The sequence below is a fragment of the Haliotis rubra genome, unplaced genomic scaffold (assembly GCF_003918875.1).
Source record: "Haliotis rubra isolate DU_JTF1 unplaced genomic scaffold, ASM391887v1 Scf225, whole genome shotgun sequence".
NCBI lineage: Eukaryota > Metazoa > Mollusca > Gastropoda > Lepetellida > Haliotidae > Haliotis > Haliotis rubra.
Window position 1 is genome coordinate 828,950 of NW_025766281.1, and position 22,035 is coordinate 850,984.

The 22,035-nt window shown below is 41.7% G+C and overlaps 1 protein-coding gene across 2 annotated transcripts in view; it reads right to left on the reverse strand.

Moving 5' to 3' along the window:
• The window catches only part of LOC124277658 (sulfotransferase 1B1-like), a 35,500-nt gene extending 14,789 nt beyond the window's left edge, over window positions 1–20,711 (reverse strand). For both annotated transcript variants that reach the window (XM_046713385.1, XM_046713389.1), the window contains exon 1: window positions 20,649–20,711. In XM_046713385.1, the coding sequence (XP_046569341.1) occupies window positions 20,649–20,685 (37 nt within the window). In that variant the 5' untranslated portion in view covers window positions 20,686–20,711. The remainder of the gene's footprint in view (window positions 1–20,648) is intronic.
• Between the last annotated feature and the right edge of the window lie 1,324 nt (window positions 20,712–22,035).

A 22,035-nucleotide genomic window follows, 5' to 3' on the forward strand; every position in this document is an offset into this window, starting at 1 on the left:
TTGCATGCAGCTCAGTTCTAATTGTCTCCTTACAGACAGCCACAGTTCCTCTATCAATCATATCCAGCCTTAAGTTTTCTAAACTCCTTCGTTTGTTTTTAGAAACAAGAATACCAAGCCGCCTCCTGTCACCGACAGTCAATTTTCTTGGCCTATCTGCGCCTCCCTGGTGCTCAATGCCATATCCATTTGCAATATTTTTCAAAACACGATAAACAGTGGACAAAGGGATGCCTGTCCTACTTGAAATCACTTTAGCTGATCTGATGTCCTTGTTATAATACTTTAAAATCAACTTCCTCTTCTCTAAATCATCCTCACTGAGGATCACTGAAAATGTCGTCTGCTAGCAAGTAAACAAAGGGGGATAACTCTTCACAAACTAATGAAAAAGGATTAACGGAGTCTCTCTTGAATGAAACCAAGCACTTGATAGCTGGTCAAGGTTGTTTATACTAGAAATCCAATTAAACATATTCCTAAAATTCTCAATAATTTCTGGTCATACTATATCAGCTACGATAAGAAAAACTGAGGAAGCAAACGGCATGTCATAACAATTTATACAAATAATATTCCGTCCTGTCGATCATCGGGTGGTGATGCCACCTATATATTTTAATACGATGGCTGATTTAAACTTTTCTGTGGGTATCATACTCTTTTACATAGCTCAACATAAACTTTATGAAAGAAAGACACATAAGATATTAATCGAAAGATGAGACATATTCAACACACATGTGGAACATAAAATATCTTTGAGATGACCCCTTGTGCCCGTAGGCAGCACATGCATTTCATGCCAGGTGAGTCGACTGTCCGTCGTCATACCTGGCTGAGCGACCTAATTGCCATCTATAGTCTGATCTATTGTTTTCAGCAGCTGTTCGTATAAGTTTTGCCCGATTTTACGAGTAAACATGCTTTTCTGGATATCCTATTACGCATTCCACTGAACGCCCAGTAAGGCCGATGCTGGTTATTTCGACATATGCTATTTGCAATTGTGTAAATTTTAGGGATACAGTGTAACAGTTTTTTTCTATTTCCGACAGTACTTTAGTTTGTTTTATCTTAGAGCCTTACAAACCGGACTAAAACCTATCTCTATTTCAGTATATATATTCAATTGTCAAGTGAGGCGATGTCCTTTTGCTGAAAAGTTAATTATTTGATACTGATTGTTCTGAATAAATCGGCTTTGAAAACATACTGTAATAGCTGCAAAGCATTTCTCCTTAATGGAGATTGGAAGTTATTGTTCTAAATGTCACGGTGATAGTGAGTGAGTGAGTGAGTTTAGTTTTACGCCGCACTCAGCAATATTCCAGCTATATGGCGGAGGTCTGTAAATAATCGAGTCTGGACCAGACAATCCAGTGATCAACAGCATGAGCATCGATCTGCGCAATTGGGAACCGATGACATGTGTCAACCAAGTCAGAGAGCCTGACCACCCGATCCCGTTAGTCGCCTCTTACGACAAGCAAAGTCGCCTTTTATGGCAAGCATGGGTTGCTGAAGACCTATTCTACCCCGGATCTTCACGGGTCGTCACGGTGATGATAACGGTCAGACCTTGGTGCAGTTTTAGTCCCTTTCATGCTGTAAGAGCTGGTCTGGGGGCTAGAGTGGTTAAAAGATCACGTTCTTTATTCTAAACACCAAGGTTCGAACCCTGATAACAGTAAAATGCATAAATATCAGTGCCCCCTGCAGGACTATTATCAAGCGTTACTAGACCACCACTACCAACAACAAAATCTAGAGAACCATACATAATCAAATTTTATGCAGTTCTTGTAAGCAAGTGGTGGCCTGTTTGAAGTAGCCAGCTTCCTCGTTTGGAACACGGGCTTTATCTCACTGGGGATAATGTTACAACTCCTGATTCATATCGCCGTTGTCTATCGGTGACTGGGGTGTCCACTTTCATTGGTCATGTCTGAAACTGTATAACAACGGACAGGAAACCGGCAATTTTGTTGCGGGATTTTTCCTCCATCATTTCCTCTAGCCACAATAGTTTTTTTCTTTCTTTCTTTCTATATTTTTTCGTTGAATATTATATTTTTAAAGCTGCTTGTCATAAGGACCCTGAAACAAATATATCCCAGAAAACACATACAAGTCTAAAATATCTGTAAAATGAAGAAATTCTCTCCTTTTCATGATACTTTATGATTATAATTTATGAATTTTTTTTCTGTAAAATATGTAAAATATCAGAGACTAGATGTTACACTAAAGTACTGTCGGAAATGCTCGAAAAATGCTTTTTAGCCTTAATACTTTGATAAAGGTGATAAATGTACTATGTTGTCAATATATCAACTCGCCTATAGTGTACCTAATTTTTATTTCAATGGATTTAACATTCCCATGCATTTAAAGGGCAGTTAACAGGAGAGAATATGGTACCAGACAACAGAAATCTGAAATAGTCTTTCCAATTATGCTAATAATACAGGTGGTGGAAAAATATGAATCAACGTTTTTCTTTAACAACTAAATGTTGAATGTTTGTGTTACTTTAATTAATTATCGTTTCTTTATTGAAGAAATATTAATATAAATGTTAAGTCTTGATAAATAAGTTTCCCGTGATTGATGCACATCTTTATCACAGCGTCCACTATGGCCAACTATTTGCCGTCAATTGTTGCAAAGGTTTATAAGTTTTTTGTGCTTGAAAAAAACGGAGGTATACCTTTCATTAGTTTAGAAAGGGTTTATTACAGAACTTGTAGAGCTGTTGGTATGTCTTACCAACAAGTTTACAATATTGTAAACAAATCAGACAAGACAGGGACCGTCTCAAACGCAAAACCAGGACGTAAAACCATCCTTGACAACTTTGACAAGGGAGTACTTAGACGGGCGGTCTACAAACTTTATGAGAAGAAAATATATATATTCTAAAGAAGCTACACCAGTGACTTCGTTAAATCTTTGGCCAATGTTCACAACTAGATTAAACTGACCGAATTACATCCATATTTTTGCAATGAAATATACTGTTGACATGCAAAACATTTATTAAAACGCTGCACATCTACAATCAATCGATAAGATAACACAAGTGATAGGATTCTTTCCAATGCGCAGTAATTCGTATGTTTATTTCAAAACAAACACACATACACAAATGATCCTTTACATAACCAATACGTATACTATACGTACACATATTCAACATTTTGAAGAAAACATCTGTTGAGATGACCCCTCCCCCGAGCGTGTGCTCAGGTGTCAATTTCACCTGTCGATACCGTGCATGCTGATGACGTAACACAGGCAGTTAATGTTTGTATCAAATAACGTCCCACTACCCGTTATTTTTCTAAGTTTTTGGTATTTTCATCAGTAAAAACACATTTTAAGGCATGTCTCAAAATTTATTCCCTCGGTCTACAATAGGTAGATGTATCTTAAAGTGATATTTGTTATTTAAGTAACTGTAATACCTCTGAATTTTAAATATAAGTCAAAAAGCATTTTTCTAGCATTTCCGACAGTACTTTAGTCAAACCTGTGCGGGGATCGTTCAGATTCTGTTGGGCGTTTTTATTCATTTATCCCCCTTTGACAGTCTTTCAAAATAAACATTTCACATAACTTCATGAATTTAGACATAATAAACTGATGGACTAATGCCCGTTTATCAAAAAACATCAACAACATTTGTTGAGTCACCTCCCCGCACAGTAGCTCAACATGACTCTCGTCTATTACACGGAGCATTCAGATATGTCACGTTGCAAGCAAATGTAATGAATCTTGCCGAAAAATATGCATATGTATGAGGCACGTGTCAAGAATTCCGCACACTCCCTCTTCTAACGTCAACAAACTAGTATTTCCTAGAATTAGAAGCTATCCAGAAAAAATGTCTTCCCGCGTCGTTATTGGAGGAAGGGCGGGGACAAGGAACCAGTGATAATGTGGTAACTTTCCTCTTGTAACCCAAACAACTATTTATTCAATGTAGGAAGTGTCATGATAACAGATCAATATTTTCCTATTGGCAAGATGAATTGTTTTGGTATTGCTGTTTGTCTTGTTGAAATGTTTGCTTGTCATCTTGTAAATATGACCTCCGTGGTGATACCCGGGTCATAAGGTGGTCAAAATACGTCCTGCTTAAGTGAGTGAGTTAGTTTAGTGTTACGCCGCACTCAGCAATATTCCAGCTATATTGCGGCAGTAATAAATAATCGAGTCTGGACCAGACAATCCTGTGATCATCAGCATGAGCATCGTTCTACGCAATTGGAATATGATGACATGCGTCTACCATGCAGGTCAGCGAGCCTGACCACCCGATCCCGTTAGTCGTCTTTTACGACATGTATGGGTTACTGAAGATCAATTCTAACCCGGACCTTCACGCTCGAGTGAGTGAGTGTTGTTTTTATGCCGTTTTCATAACTGGTTCAGGTATATCCCAACAGGGGAAGGCACACACGAAATGGGTTTCTCTTGGTGTAACACAGTGGGAATCGAACCCGGGCATTGGGTCCTCCGGCTTGTCCAAACGATGGAGGATATCCTGCCCTTGTGCCCCAACGATGGAGGCTATCCTGCCCTTGTGCCCCAACGATGGAGAATATCCTGCCCTTGTGTCCCAACGATGGAGGATATCCTGCCCTTGTGTCCCAACGATGGATGATATCCTGCCCTTGTGTCCCAACGATGGAGGATATCCTGCCCTTGTGTCCCAACGATGGAGGATATCCTGCCCTTGTGCCCCAACGATGGAGGATATCCTGCCCTTGTGTCCCAACGATGGAGAATATCCTGCCCTTGTGCCCCAACGATGGAGGATATCCTGCCCTTGTGTCCCAACGATGGATGATACCCTGCCCTTGTGTCCCAAAGATGAATGATATCCTGCCCTTGTGTCCCAACGATGGAGGATATCCTGCCCTTGTGCCCCAACGATGGAAGGATATCCTGCCCTTGTGACACAACGATGGAGGATATCCTGCCCTTGTGCCCCAACGATGGAGGATATCCTGCCCTTGTGCCCCAACGATGGAGGATATCCTGCCCTTGTGTCCCAACGATGGAGGATATCCTGCCCTTGTGCCCCAACGATGGAGAATATCCTGCCCTTGTGCCCCAACGATGGAGGATATCCTGCCCTTGAGTCCCAACGATGGAAGATATCCTGCCCTTGTGACACAACGATGGAGGATATCCTGCCCTTATGACACAACGATGGAGGATATCCTGCCCTTGTGACCCAACGATGGAGGATATCCTGCCCTTGTGCCCCAACGATGGAGGATATCCTGCCCTTGTGACACAACGATGGAGGATATCCTGCCCTTATGACCCAACGATGGAGGATATCCTGCCCTTGGAGGATATCCCAACGATGGAGGATATCCTGCCCTTATGACACAACGATGGAGGATATCCTGCCCTTATGACACAACGATGGAGGATATCCTGCCCTTGTGACACAACGATGGAGGATATCCTGCCCTTGTGTCCCAACGATGGAGGATATCCTGCCCTTGTGACCCAACGATGGAGGATATCCTGCCCTTATGACACAACGATGGAGGATATCCTGCCCTTATGACACAACGATGGAGGATATCCTGCCCTCCTGTGTGTTATCGCAGCGCCCATGTTTTCGTGGATTCGTGATATCCTGTGTGTGTGATGTTTTCGTGGTGTGATGTGTCCTGCCCTTGTGTTGTGTTTTCGATGGTGTATCCTGCCCTGTGTGTGTGTGTTTTCGTGGTGTATCACTGTGTGTGTGTGTGTGTGTATCCTGCCCTTGTGTGTGTGTGTGATGTGTGTGTGTGTGTGTGTGTGTGGAGGTGTCCTGCCCTGTGTGTGTGGAATATCCTAGTCGTATGATGGAGTATAAATCCAAACATCTCAGTAACGATGGAATATCATTGTGCCCCAAAACAATACATATGCATCACAAAACAGTGAAAGATATGTTTTCTTAACGATGGAGAATATCCTGCCAGAAACGATGGAGGAAACAATATGTTTCGACAGATGCGCTGGGATCATCCTGCCCTTTCTAACGAATTTCTGGACTTATATCCTGCCCTTGTGCCCCAAAAGATGGAGGATATCCTGCCCTTGTGCCCCAACGATGGAGGATATCCTGCCCTTGTGCCCCAACGATGTAGGATATCCTGCCCTTGTGACACAACGATGGAGGATATCCTGCCCTTGTGCCCCAACGATGGAAGATATCCTGCCCTTGTGTCACAACGATGGAGGATATCCTGCCCTTGTGTCCCAACGATGGAGGATATCCTGCCCTTGTGTGCCCCAACGATGGAGAATATCCTGCCCTTGTGCCCCAACGATGGAGGATATCCTGCCCTTGAACGATGTATCCTGCCCTTGTGTCCCAACGATGGAAGGATATCCTGCCCTTGTGCCACAACGATGGAGGATATCCTGCCCTTATGACACAACGATGGAGGATATCCTGCCCTTGTGACACAACGATGGAGGATATCCTGCCCTTATGACACAACGATGGAGGATATCCTGCCCTTATGACACAACGATGGAGGATATCCTGCCCTTATGACACAACGATGGAGGATATCCTGCCCTTATGACACAACGATGGAGGATATCCTGCCCTTATGACACAACGATGGAGGATATCCTGCCCTTATGACACAACGATGGAGGATATCCTGCCCTTGTGTCCCAACGATGGAGGATATCCTGCCCTTATGACACAACGATGGAGGATATCCTGCCCTTATGACACAACGATGGAGGATATCCTGCCCTTATGACACTACGGTGGAGGATACCCTCCTGTGTGTTTTTGTGTGTTTTCGTGGTGTGTGTGTGTGTGTGTGTGTGTGTGTGTGTGTGTGTGTGTGTTTGTGTTGTGTGTTTTCGTGGTGTGTGTGTGTGTGTGTGTGTGTGTGTGTGTGTGTGTGTGTGTAATATTAGTCGTATGATGTATAAATCCAAACATCTCAGTAACATAAATATCATGTATAAAACAATACATATGCATCACAAAACAGTGAAAGATATGTTTTCTTAAATCCAGAAATTCTCAGAAATATGGCAAACAATATGTTTCGACAGATGCGCTGGGATCATCGTGATATTTCTAAGAATTTCTGGACTTATATCTCAGTCTACCGTGATTAACTCACTAACGCAACCTTAGTTCCCCGTATAAAGTACTTTATGGTCCCCACACATGCTTCAGGGTACATTCATGCAAGGTGTTGTGTATTGCAACTACCGTGTCAAATACACACTTATTGGCCGACATCACGCGTGTGGGTAGAGCTTTAACCATATCGGTGTCGGTCACTTGACGATAGGGGCGACAAAGGTCAAAGGCCCGTGTTAACAAATATAGTCAAACAAAGGTAATGAGTTCATGACTCCCACACAAGTTATAGGGAAATGGGGCTGAACTGTCGAAACTGGTATTCCCCAAGGATGATCTGTCTTACAAATCTTGAAACGCCTCCAAAGGAAATAGGTCAAGCCTATATGACTGTATAGGACCGCATCGCGGCTCTCGGCTTTGAGTTCAGAGGTTCCAACTTAAGGAGAATGTTTGTTTGTTGCTCAACACCAGACACGGCAATATTCCTTACAAATGGCGTCGGTCTGTAAATACGTCGGACCCATACAATCCAGTGATCAACATCATAAGCATCGATATACGATCTAATTGGGATAGTCCGCGAGTCTAACCACCCGATCCCGTTAGTTGCCTGTTACAAGCATGGGTTGCTGAAGACCAATTCTGTGTAATTAGAATGGTCAGTGGCATGATATCCGGACCATTTTTCGAGGAGAAATCTTCCGCAATAGTAGACTGACATTTAGTCCCAGAAATAAATATATAAATAGATATTAAAATAATAAATAGATATGTTTCTACAAAACAAACCCAAATGGAGACCCGTACAATACGTTTGTACGTAATTTCTAAAGCTGAGGCAACATAGACTTGCCAAATTATTCTAGACTTGAGGACTCTGATTTCTTCTCTTGGGACTGGGACACATTCTTTTCCAATGCTGCGTGATCTTGCTCAACACAATAAAATTCCAATACATTCGGGACGGTATTGTAACTCAACCCATGGAGCCACCGAGATCAAAGTTGCTCAACTTGACCTGTCCGAGGTCAAAGGCCAAGTGTCACCACATCTTGTGAGCATGTGTGATCTGCTAAAAATAGGGATTGCCTATCCTGGATATACGTCTTATGATCAGAGGTAATATATCAGGTTTTCACGAACATTTGATGATCACAAACCAGGATACACAAAGATATTGCCCCTTCTCTTGGGAACTATTACATATACAAAATTAAACAACCGCTGGCACTCTTTTGACACATTGATGACATTGTAGATATGAAAATATTAATTGAATGTATGTTTTTTTCCAATAGTTTTACCCACCTCATAATAAGGCATGATCTATCCGATGAAACTATTTAAACGTAGTTACATGTGGATTCGACGCTTAAGCTTCATTCGTCAGTATCCTCTCATATACTGATGTACTTAGACTGACTGACTAAGTTTAGTTTTACGCCGCTTTTAGCAATATTCCAGCAATATCACAGCGGGGACACCAGAAATGGGCTTAACACATTGTGCCCATGTGGGGAATCGAACCCGGGTCTTCGGTGTGACGAGCCAAAGCTTTAACCACTAAAGTAATGTCGGAAATGCTAGAAAAATGCTTTTTAGCCTTAATATCTTGATAAAGGTGATAAATGAACTATGTTGTCAATATATCAACTCGCCTATTGTCTACCCAATTTTTATTTCAATCGATTTAACCTTCCCATGCATTTAAAGGGCAGTTTACGGGAGAGAATTTGGTACCAAAACAGCAACTTAAGATTTTTTCAGAGTTCAACAACAGAAATCTGAAATAGTCTTTACATTTATACTAATCATACAGGTGGTGTAAAAATATGAATTAACGTTTTTCCTAAACAAATAGATGTTGAATGTTTGTGTTACTCTACTTAATTATCGTTTCTTTATTGAAGAAATATTAATATAAATGTTAAGTCTTGATAAATAAGTTTCCCGTCATGCATGCACATCTTTATCACAGCGTCCACTATGGCCAACGATTTGCAGTCGATTGTTGCAAAGGTTTATAGTTTTTTCTGCTTAAAAAAAGACAGAGGTAAACCTTTCATTAGTTTGGAAAGGGTTTATTACAGATCTTATAGAGCTGTTGGCATGTCTTACCAACAAGTTTACAATATTGTAAACAAATCAGACAAGACAGGGACCGTCTCAAATGCAAAACTGGGACGTGAAACCATCCTTGACAACTTTGACAAGGGGAGTGCTTAGACGGGCGGTCTACAAACTTTATGAGAAGAAAAATATATATATTCTAAAGAAGCTACACCAGTGACTTCGTTAAATCTTTGGCCAATGTTCACAACTAGATTAAACTGACTGAATTACATCCATATTTTTTCAATGAAATATACTGTTGACATGCAAAACATTTATTAAAACGTTGCACATTTCTACAATCAATCGATAAGATAACACAAGTGATAGGATTCTTTCCAATGTACAGTAATTCGTATGTTTATTTCAAAACAAACACACATACACAAATGATCCCCTTACATAACCAATACGTATACTATACGTACACATATTCAACATTTTGAAGAAAACATCTATTGAGATGACCCCTCCCCGAGCGTGTGCTCAGGTGTCAATTTCACCTGTCGATACCGTGCATGCTGATGACGTAACACAGGCAGTTAATGTTTGTATCAAATAACGTCCGACTACCCGTTATTTTTCTAAGTTTTTGGTATTTTCATCAGTAAAACACATTTTATGGCATGTCTCAAAATTTATTCCCTCGGTCTACATTAGGTAGATGTTTCTTAAAGTGATATTTGTTATTTTAGTAACTGTAATACCTCTGAATTTTAAATATAAGTCAAAAGCATTTTTCTAGCATTTCCGACAGTACTTTAGGCTACCCCACCGCCCGATGTACTTAGAGGGAGTGAGTTTAGTTTTACACCGCTTTTAGCAATATTCCAGCAATATCGCGGCGGGTGCACTAGCAAATGGGCTTCACACAGTGTACGCTTGGGGAGGAATCGAATCGGGTCTTCGGCTTGAGGGCTAACGCTTTAACCACTGGGCTACCCTACCGCCTCTTATGCTTAGACGAGCCAAAATTATATAATTCATCTGATGGCTTGTGGAATGACTGACTGACTGACTGAGTTTAGTTTTACGCCGCTTTTAGCAATATTCCAGCAATATCACGGCGGGGACACCAGAAATGGGCTTAACACATTGTGCCCATGTGGGGAATCGAACCCGGGTCTTTGGCGTGACGAGCCAACGCTTTAACCATTAGGCTACCCCACCGCCCCTGTGGAATGATCTTCCAGCTTAAAACACCGACATCATTGAGTTATTGAAACTAGACACAAACAAATGAAACTGGCTTCACCCATTGTACCCCTGTGGAGAACCCAAGTATTCAGCGCGACGAGCGAACGCTTTAACCACTAGGCCACCCGCTGCCCCATCACAGTTTGAAACAACGTGTTTTACAAAGTTGAGAATCGAACCCAAGTTCCTGTTTCACGTTACAAAATTTGTACACGAAGTTCAGTTCTAACCAGACATATACACTACTACTCCACTTTTAATAGGGATAGTTTTAAGTTACCGTGATACACAAAACGTGTTCTTACAACAGGGTTAAAGCGTTCGCTCGTCATGCCGAAGACCCGGGTTCGATTCCCCACATGGGTACAATGTGTGAAGCCCATTTCTGGTATCCCCGCCGTGATATTGCTAGAATATTGATAAAAGCGGCGTAAAACTAAACTCACTCACTCACTATTCTTATAATTAATGAAGTGTATGTTTAAACAGAAAGACATATTATCACCATCAAAACTTGACAGACAAGCAAAATGTGTATACCCGTGTTTGAGGGTTGTTAAAAAAATGAAACCACAAGAATTTATAATTCGATGATGTACTTGACACAGGCGTCATAGTTGTAGTTTTGGGATCTCAGTTTTTCTGTTTCGGGGGCCGGTGGGGGTAGCTTAGTGGTTAAAGCGTTGGCCCGTCACGCCAAAGACCAGGTTCGAATCCCCACATGGGCAAAATGTGTGAAGCCCATTTCTGGTGTCCCCGCCGTGATATTGCTGGAATAATGCTAAAAGCGGCGTAAAACTAAACTCAGTCAGTCAATTTCTGTTTCGGCAACTGTTTTCAGCCTGATTACATTCTGATATATGTAATTTTGGGATGGATACTGTTTCAAGTGAATACTTTCTTTTACCCTTCAGTATAGTTGAACATCTGAGCGCTGAATTCTCCATTCTGTCAAAATAATTGTCCGATCCCGGTGAATTAGTCCAACGTTATTTTACTTTTTGGGTGGACCAATTTGGCCTGTATCAAACTTATAAATTTCAAAATAAAAAGTGGAAGTTCAACTAAATATTTAACAGTTGTCCGATCGAACAGAGTCCCTTGGGTGTAAAATACCACTAAATATTTAACAGTTGTCCGATGGAACAGAGTCCCTTGGGTGTAAAATACAAAAACAGTGAAAATCATATGATTTGATATGAAATCAACGATTGACTTGCAGTGGAAATAAGCCCGATGAGTCGAATGTTTTCCCTGGTCAGTTCGAGTTACACACTACTCAACTGTTTACACGATACCACTCGTTGCTAGGCAATAACAGATACTATGACATAAGTTCGTTATCTTACACCTTTGACCAGGCGAACTCCGAAGACGGTGGACTTGACCCCAGTACAGGCCAGTTCATAATTCCCCAACCAGGAAATCCCACCTACATGAAAATCTCTGTTTCTTGAGCCATTGTGCTGGGTCACTATTGGGCTATTAGCGTGCCCTTAAAATCATCTCTCCTGCAAATACAAACATACTCAGCCTCCTGCTGGCTTAAGGTGATTAGCCGTCCCTGGTGTCGTCTCTCACGACATCATCATCTGCGACCTACATCAGTGTTGGAAGATGAGAACACAACAGTAGCATCTGTTTAAAACATTGGGCAGTGGACTGAGAATTAATTACGCTGGACTTTCTAATTAACAACAGCTGTTGCAGAGGACATATTGTTTCAACGGACGTTGTTGTGTCTCACACCTGACCAGGTAAGATGGTTCAAGGAGCCTGGGTCATGACCTCCGGGAGGGGAATATTAAGGCTAGAATATGTCTAGCGTATCTATGCTGAATACTAGACAACAGCATACATACTTCTCGAAGTGCTATGTAAAGTCTGTGTTTGCATGCTTGACCCTTAAATTCTAGTGCATTGGGTTGTTTGTATTCGGGCTGTTTTGTTTTGTTTTTGTTCTTTGTTGATATACACCAATTTACCTGTGCGTAAAAGTGTATTTTCTGTCTTGGGTATTTTCTTATCAAATAAATCCTGACCCCCCAGATCCCCTCGTTGAAGGTCTGAAATCTACACACATTTGTTAAATTTATCCCTTATGTTCGACTCCAATGTTCTCCTCATGTTAGCCCCTCTTCTCGTCTGACGTTGTCCTATCTCTTCGCTGACGGTCTCCTCTGACGTTCCCCAATCATCTCCTCTGACGTTCTATCTTCTCCATTGACGGGTTCCAGTATCCTCTGACGTCCCTAATCGTTTCCTCTGGCAGTCTATTATTTCCTCCCCTGGCGTTTTATTATCTCCTCCATTGACGGGTTCCAGTATTTTCTCACCGTCTCCTATCTCCTCCTCTGATGTTCTATCTCCTCCAATGACGGGTTCCATTATTCTCTGCCGTTCCCCAATCGTCTCCTCTGACGTCCTATTACCTCCTCCATTGATATGTTCAAATATTCGCTGACGGGCCCAAATCATCTCATCTGACGTTCCAATATCGCCTCCATTGACGGGTTCCAGTATTTTCTCACCGTCTCCTATCTCCTCCTCTGATGTTCTATCTCCTCCAATGACGGGTTCCATTATTCTCTGCCGTTCCCCAATCGTCTCCTCTGACGTCCTATTACCTCCTCCATTGATATGTTCAAATATTCGTTGACGGGCCCAAATCATCTCATCTGACGTTCCAACATCGCCACCATTGACGGGTTCCAATATTCTCTGGCGGTCTCCAATCGTTTCCTCTGACTTTCTACCATTTCCTCCATAGATAGGTTCCAATATATTCGGACGGTCTCCCATCGCCTCCTCTGACGTTTTACCATCTCCTCCATTGGCGGTTATAATCTCCACTGACTGCCTCCTATCTGTCCCGCCTAACGAACCCATCTCCTCCTTGTTGACAATGCCTGGACAATGTTACTCCGTCCTCAGTACATTAGTGTGCTCATCAAGCGCAACACGTCATCACGTGATTACACACCGCCGTGAGAAAGTGTTCAGGAAAAAAACACCGGAGCGAAAAAATGAGATAAAAATAACCCAGTGAGAAAGTTTAAACAGAGGGCAAATAATTATGGACGAAAGAGCATAGGAGTTGGCGATAAATACTTTAAAAGGAAAACGGCGAGTCGAGAAGAGGAAAGGAGAGATGAGATGATGTGAAAAGTACACGTAAATTGGAAAAATATAGCAGAAGGACGAGAGACTTGTATATATGCTAAAAGTTTACAATCCGAAATAGGAGACGATAAAGAGGAGAAACAACAATAGAAATAATTAAGAATTTTTATGAGCATATAGACATTTAATAGGAGTATACTCACGTTACACGTCAAGTACTTGTCACATGACCTATATATGTCACTCTCGTAAGTACAGAGATGTATAACTGCTTTATGATGTGTAAACTACATTAATTATCCTCGTTAATGGAGCATGATTGATCCCGTCTTGCCCCGATCGTGTATATGAATGAGGTGATGACAGTCTGCATCAGCTGTTTATCTCATCGATGGCATAAGCTCCGTGCTGTCACCGCTGTCTAGCGACGTCTTCCCTGACTAGTTTCAGTCTGGACAGAGGAGTGCGACAAGGTGACACACCCAGTGTACCGAGGTTGGAGCATACTATTCTTTATCAAAGGTGAGACATCATTTCTGAGTTAGTTGTTTTAAGCCGTTTTTATGGGCTTCACACACCTTGTATCCATTTTGGGAACATTGAACCCGGGTTTTCGGCGTGACAAGCGAACGCTTTAACCACTAGGCTACCCTACAGCCTCCGTCGGTTCTGAAGTCGATGGTTAATAAATGTTGATTTCTTCCTCGAATTCCGTGATTTTACTGACTGACTGACTGACTGACTGAGTTTAGTTTTACGCCGTTTTTAGCAATATTCCATCAATATCACGGCGGGGGACACCAGAAATGGGCTTCACATATTGTACCCATGTGGGGAATCGAACCCGGGCCTTCGGCGTGACGAGCGAACGCTTTAACCACTAGGCTACCCCACCGCCCACCGTGATTTTAAAAATCCGTTTTGTATAATCATAATAATATTGAGTAAAATTACAGAACTTAGAATAAGAATATTAAAGTCACAATCGTGGTTAAAATATTGTGGCATGTAAAATAATATTTCGACAGTCATTTATCTAACAACAATTAAAGTTATATTAAAGCACTTTTTTCGCAGTCATGTTGGTGAGCGATTTAAGGTGGTAACGTGTGCAGGTATTAGACAGAGATAAATTTGAGGTTATAATAATATTCAGTATGTGTGGCAATGCATTTTGCGCGTTCGGTTCGAAATTCACTTTGGCGCTTATAATATATAGCTACCCTAGCACTACACTGAATCACTTACAGTTTATCACCTCAGTGAATGCTAGTTTTGACAACCCATTCACCACCACAGTCTGCTACTAATAGTTCCCGGGGCGGTGGGGTAGCCTAGTAGTTAAAGCGTTCGCTCGTCACGCCGAAGACCCGGGTTCGATTCCCCAAATGGGTACAATGTGTGAAGCCTAGCTCTGGTGTCCCCCGCAGTGATATTGCTGGAATATTGCTAAAAGCGGCGTAAAACTAAACTCACTCACACTACAATAGTTCCAGCAATGTGCCTTGTTTTCGATAGACCACGGGTGGTATAATCCTGACATGAGTTCTTTAAATAGTTCATCAGTTCTACGTTTTTTTAAGTTTAACGCCGCAAACAAAGCGACAATCCTTTTGTTTGTTGTAAACATTTTTTCTTTTGTATATGTGGTGTTTCCTCTCTTTAATATTCAATTTATGCGTCTGATTGTTGTTTTATTTCTTAAAAGATCTTTTATGATAGTGATAATCATGAATGACTCATGGTTCAACACTATTCAACATGCTTGAATGAGTAAGTTCACAATAATTGTTGTATAAATTGCCTCAGAGCGGAGACAAAGATACCTGTGTTGATGACGTCATCAAGGTGAAGGTCTCGCAACCTGAACGTGCTTCGATGTGTTTGTGTATCGTCCGACCTTCAAGTTTTATGTGGCTCAAGGTCAGAGGTCAAAGGTGTTATTGCACATCAAAGCGACCGTCGGGAAAATATCAACCGCTCAAAGCTAAGCCGCTCAAAAGTTTCTGTTTAAATAGACTCACAAACTTCGGCCCAACGTCGCATGTTTGATGAACTAAATGTGTATTCATCATGAAGCTGCATATGCGAAGGCGGGAGACCGTTACGTCGATCTCACACGTGACCTCAATCTGGGAACTGAGCAGTGAGTGAGTATGGTTTTACGCCGCTTTTAGCAATATTCCAGCAATATCACGGCGGGGGACACCAGAAATGGGCTTCACATATTGTACCCATTTGGGGAATCGAACCCGGATCTTCGGCGTGACTAGCGGACGCTTTAACCATTAGACCACCCCACCGTCCCCCGGGAACAGAGCAAGTTGCATTAAAGAAATACATGCTTGAGTCAGATTGTAAGCACAGCCTTGCCCTCTGCAACACTACCTGTTCGAGTATTGCCAATATTGTCCTGGGCTCGAAGTGCAGGTTCTAAAATTTAACTATGGATTCCAGATCCCAAAATTCAACCGGGAGAAGCCGCCATGTTATTTTCCTAAACCGTACCGGTTTTTCTTAACGATCTGAAATCCTACAGATAGTTCAACCCGTAAATCGATGCTTATGATGTTGATCACAGGATTGTCTCTCCCAGACTCGATTACTTACAGACCGCCAAAATATAGCAGCGTCAGACAACAATGAGTGAGTGAGTGAGTTTAGTTTTACGCCGCACAGCAATATTCCAGCTATATGGCGGCGGTCTGTAAATAACCGAGTCTGCACCAGACAATCCAGTGATCAACAGCATGAACATCGATCTGCGCAACTGGGAACCGATGACATGTGTCAACAAAGTCAGCGAGCCTGACCACCCGATCCCGTTAGTCGCCTCTTATGACAAGCATGGGTTACTGAAGGTTCATTCTAACCCGGATCTTCACGGGTCGTTAAACAACAAACAATCAATGAATCAACCCGTGAAGATCTAGATTAGAAGTGGTCTTCAGTAACCCATCAGATTCATGCTCATGATGTAAATCACTGAATTGTCTGGTCCATTATTAACAGATCGCCGTCATATCGCTGGAATATCGCTGGGAGCGGCGTTAAACAACATACAATTAAACCCTGATAGTTCATTTTACGATAGAATTAAGTGTAAGTGGTTTATGAGATTTGGCTGACAGATTCAAATACGTCTATAATTTTTAGCAAATTGGAGCTGAACTGCGAAATCCCACAACGAAATTAAGCACGCCCAACCTTAGTCCCAAGTGATATGTAAGTGAGGTGAAATCGGTTTTAACGTCGGGGTCAAGATTATTGTTTTGTTATTTTTTGTATAACGCCGCACTCAGCAATATTCCAGCTATATGGAGGCGGTCTGTAAATAATCGATTCTGGGCCATACTATCCAGTGATCAAAAGTATGAGCATCGATCTACGCAACTGAGATACACTGACGTGCGTCAACCAAGTCAGCGAGCCTGACCACCCGATCCCGTTAGTCGCCTCTTAAGACAAGCAAGGTTTACTGAAGATCCAATTCTAACACGGATTTTCACGGGTAGGTTGATTGGATATAATCGCAGCAAGTTTTGCCACAACTAATATGGTTCCTATATATTTTAATGGTTATATAGAAACGTGTTTGCAATATTTTGCTTTATATTTCCGAAGGGTTTGATGTACCCCATGCGCTGACCGCGTCTTTTGTGAAGTGGATACCGCATCTGTCACGAATGAGGAAGGTCGGTGATTCGACCCCCTCACGGGTCATACCCAAGAATACCAAAATATTGTAGCTACAGCCACACGCAAACTGTAGCGCAAATAGGGTTGCGCAACGCAGAGAAAATGACCAGTATACGAAGACGGGTCATTTTCTCTGTGTTGCGCAATCCTATTTGCGCTACAGTTTTCCTATGCTACAGCTATACACACGGATTTCACCAACGATGTACATGTATATTATAGCCTGAGTCATTCAGACATTTGCGAGTGGAATTGCAACCACCATCACTCATTTCGACCGTGAAGTTTCAAATCTCGGTAAATAATATGCGATCATGAATTGACTATTGTTTAACTTAATACATATAAAGATGCCTAGTGACAACTGATGTTGAAATGACAAGTGATCTTTGACATTCTGCCCCTTATCAACAATACCCAGTCCTTCACCCCGCCCTTCTATAGGCCTACTTCCCTGTCTGGGTAGAGGGGTTAGGGGAGGGGGTGTCTCGTTCTTCCTCATTCCACAGGGGTGACAATACTCCGATAAGTTTATAAGCCTAGAAGTTAAAAGCCCGGGTTGGATTCCCCACAAGGGTACAATGTGTGAAGCCCATTTCTGGTGTCCCCAGCCATGATATTGCTGGAATATTGCTAAAAGCGACGTAAAACAACTCACTCAGTACTGATGTCTCTCCTGTGATAAAGAACAGTATGCTCCGACCTCGGTACACTGGGTGTGTCACCTTGTCGCACTCCTCTGCCCAGACTGAAGCTAGACGCGGAAGACGTCTCGGCGTAAAACCATACTCACTCACTCACTTACTGACTTTACCATTACTGGTGAGCGATAGCTAACACTCAGAAGGAATTTACTCAAACCAGAATGATCGTTTTCTATATCATAGCGATATAGACTGTTCCAAAGACTTCTGTACCAAATATCAGTATTGGTTAGATTTTACCATTAAATACTTGAAATATTGCGATATCAGGCATGATTGATTTATTGGCACAAATAGATTTCTTAACTGGACATGGAGCCTTCTCAGCTCGTTTACATAGTTCATCCCATGCCTATGAAAATGTGTTTCTGGAAGAAAATGTAAATCTAAGATATTGACCGCACGGAACAGCCTCTTTTTCATGTCATATAAGCCAGTTTTCATGTTTCGATACTTTGCCACCCTTTTTGGAGACTACTCTTTCGCAATATTATTATAACAAAAACATTTTCTACATCATTTCTCTAGAAAACCAATACATTTCTGTAAGTTGATAACTTAACTAGACCAACAGCATGGCAAATAGAAACAATAGACATTGTGTCAATAAAAGCTCCATTATAATCCTTGTTTACAAGGTCTTTAACAAGTTCATCTGTGTGCAGAATAAATAGAATGGGCGAAGAGGTACATCTTTGTCGAACACCTCCGTATGATGAATAAACATAGCGTAACTACTTCATCCATGAACTCACCTCACATTATATATGTTACGTAGAAGAGTGCTTATTTTGTCATGTTGGCCATTATTAAGAACTAAAAAGAGAAGCTTATTTCTATCTACCGTGTCGAAGCCTTTTTCAGAAATCAACGAAAATGCAATAATATTTACCACGTTTCTTCCTTATATATTTATGTATTATTGAATAAAGCTAAATGTTTGATCTGCCTTGCGGTAGTCTTCCCTAAACCGGTCTGTGATTCAGAAATCAATTCCCGAGTCGTGATCCAGATTGTGATAGGGTTCTCTATTATGGACTTGAATTCTTTAACAGCTACGTCAAGGAAAGCACCCCTGTAATTATTCGAGTCGTTCTTATTCCCAGTCTTATGCAATGGTACCACCATCCCTAAATGACGAGATTCTGGAAGATTTCCAGTTTTAAGTATTTCACTGAATACACGTTTTAGAATGGTAATACTTAGGGCTGTAACGATGCATCCAATTGTCGATGGATTGCAATTGTCGAGTCTCGATAGCAATTATGCGACGGTAGAAACGAAAAACTATCGATGCATCGAAAGTATGTGTGACTATCGATAGTTTAGTAATTGACCTCCATTGATAAAAGATACAAAAATACAGGAAGTACAAGATTCGTTCATTTTCATTTTGAATTATCCGCGCCTCTTACCTCTTAAACAAAGTTATCTGGGTTTCAAGTTTCTTGTCAGTTATTAAAAGAGACTGAAATTACTTCAGCTTGTTTTTATTTCATATAAACTATACATTCATTTGGGAAATGACTTCAAATGAGACAATTCAAGGACGAAGAAACTATTGCAATAGTTGGGCGCAATAGTCTATCGCTATCGCAATAGTAGGTTGCAATAGACTATCGCTATGGCAATAGTTGTTTCCCCCTCAATAGTCAACCCTTGGCCGGTTTGTATATCATCCCAGTTTCTACACTGGTCGCAGTTAACAACGTCATGATCATCAATGAATTCTCCAACATCTTTATCAAACTGAGAACTTAATCTGAGGATAAAGGTGTTTAGTGAAAGAATCAAAACACATTTAGGCTGATATATTTAGGTTTTTAAAATTACAGTATTTCTTAATAGATTTCCAGAAGTCTTTACACGTTTTACCTTTCGCTGCGTTTACATTCTCTCCTACTACAAAAGATAACTTTTTATGTTTGCATCGGGGCGGTGGGGTAGCCTAGTAATTAAAACGTTCGCTCGTCAGGCCGAAGACCCGGTTTCGATTTCAAACATGGGTACTGTATGTGAAGCCTATCTGTGTAAAACACTCCACTCCACTCCACTCCACTTTAAATCTTTCCTGGCGACAACGTACTGTGTACACAATGTATGGCATCGTTCTAAATATACTAAGAAGTTCATTTCGAGACGTTTCAAAACCTCACATTGTTTGACAAACCATTTGGTTATATGTTTTGCGTTTTGTGCGTTGGACCATGTTTGGTTACTCGTGTGACAGACATGGGATGGCAGTATTTGCAACATTCCTCTTCCTCGAAATATTCTACGGCAGAATTGGCATCAATATTTACGTTATTATCAATGATTTTAGGGACCGTTCATAATTTATGGCTAGGGGGGTCATGATGATTTTAAGGGAGGGCCACCTATTTTGTTCTGGGGAAGTAGGGGGGTCATCAATTTTGTCCACATGTACTGGGGGTGTCCATCAATTTTGTACATAGTAATGTTTAAAAGTATGCTTAAAACAGGGGTGGGGGAGCATTGATTTTGTACATGACATGCAGGGGTCACTTACTTTGTACATACATTTTTATTTATTTTTTTTGTTTTGGGGTGGGGGTGGGGGGTGGGGGTTCACTCACATTGTACATGCTTCTCCATAACAATCATCATCACCCCCACAGCCATAGATTAGCCTGAGAATCTTTCAGAAAACTTACCAGGGTATGCATCCTTCCACGTGTCTGTCAATGTCATGTGGGGGCCGGGTTTCACGTGCTGTTGAGGGGTCATGTGATGTTTTCATTTCAGCCGCTATCGGGAGGTGGTCAGAATCTGTTTCTGTTAGTATTTGATATATTTTTTAAATAACAAAGTATCGATCGACTCTATTCAACTTTATTTATAGTATTGGGATAGTCTACGTTGATAGTATTGGGATAGTCTACGTCGATAGTATTGGGATAGTCTACGTCGATAGTATTGGGATAGTCTACGTCGATAGTATTGGGATAGTCTACGTTGATAGTATTGGGATAGTCTACGTTGATAGTATTGGGATAGTCTACGTTGATAGTATTGGGATAGTCTACGTCGATAGTCTACGTTGATAGTATTGGGATAGTCTACGTTGATAGTATTGGGATAGTCTACGTTGATAGTACTGGGATAGTCTACGTTGAAAGTTGAAGTTCAATGCCGACACAGTCTTGGCAGTTTTCCCCTTTGGTTGTGGGATCTTGCAAACACACAAAGCCTGACATGTTGCCACCAGTATCATGCGAGGGTAAGTTTGGATTCAATATACACCATGTTTAATTGACCCGTGAAGATCCAAGTTAGAATTGGTCTTCAGCAACCCATGCTTGTAACAGGCTACGAACGGGATCGGGTGGTCAGGCTCGGTAACTCGGTTGACACATGTCATCTTACCCAAGTTGCGTAGATCGATGCTGATGATATTGACCACTGGATTGTCTGGTCCAGACTCGATTATATACAGACCACCACCATATAGCTGGAATACTGCTGAGTGCGGCGTAAAACTAAACCCACTCACTCACTGAACAATGTACCATGGATACACTACGCCAGCTTCCTTGTGAGACTCACGTGGTCGGGGCGAGTCCTTCCTCCTTCCCCCTCCACACATGTATCCCCCAACTATGCTCCCCTCACTGACTCACTTAGCGTTATACGTCCACCGTGCTCACGCCTTGGGTGTTTACATTTCATGCTTTGTGAGGTACATCCGTGAAGGTCCGGGTTAGAATTGATTTTCAGCAACTCATGCTTGTCGTAAGAGGTGACTAACGGGATCGGGTGGTCAGGATCGCTGATTTGGTTGACACGTGTCATCGTATTTCAATTGTGTAGATCGATGCTCATGCCGATTTTCACTGGATTGTCTGGTCCAGACTCGATTATATACAGACCACCACCATATAGCTGGAATACTGCTTAGTGCGGCGTAAACAACAAAACAACCAACTTTTTAGTTACAACCGAGCATTTTCTTCCTTGGGATTACAACGAGGGTCATAAGACTCTCGAGCATGGGTTCTTTGATCGAGTTTTATGGTCGGCATGTTGGCGACATATTTTAAT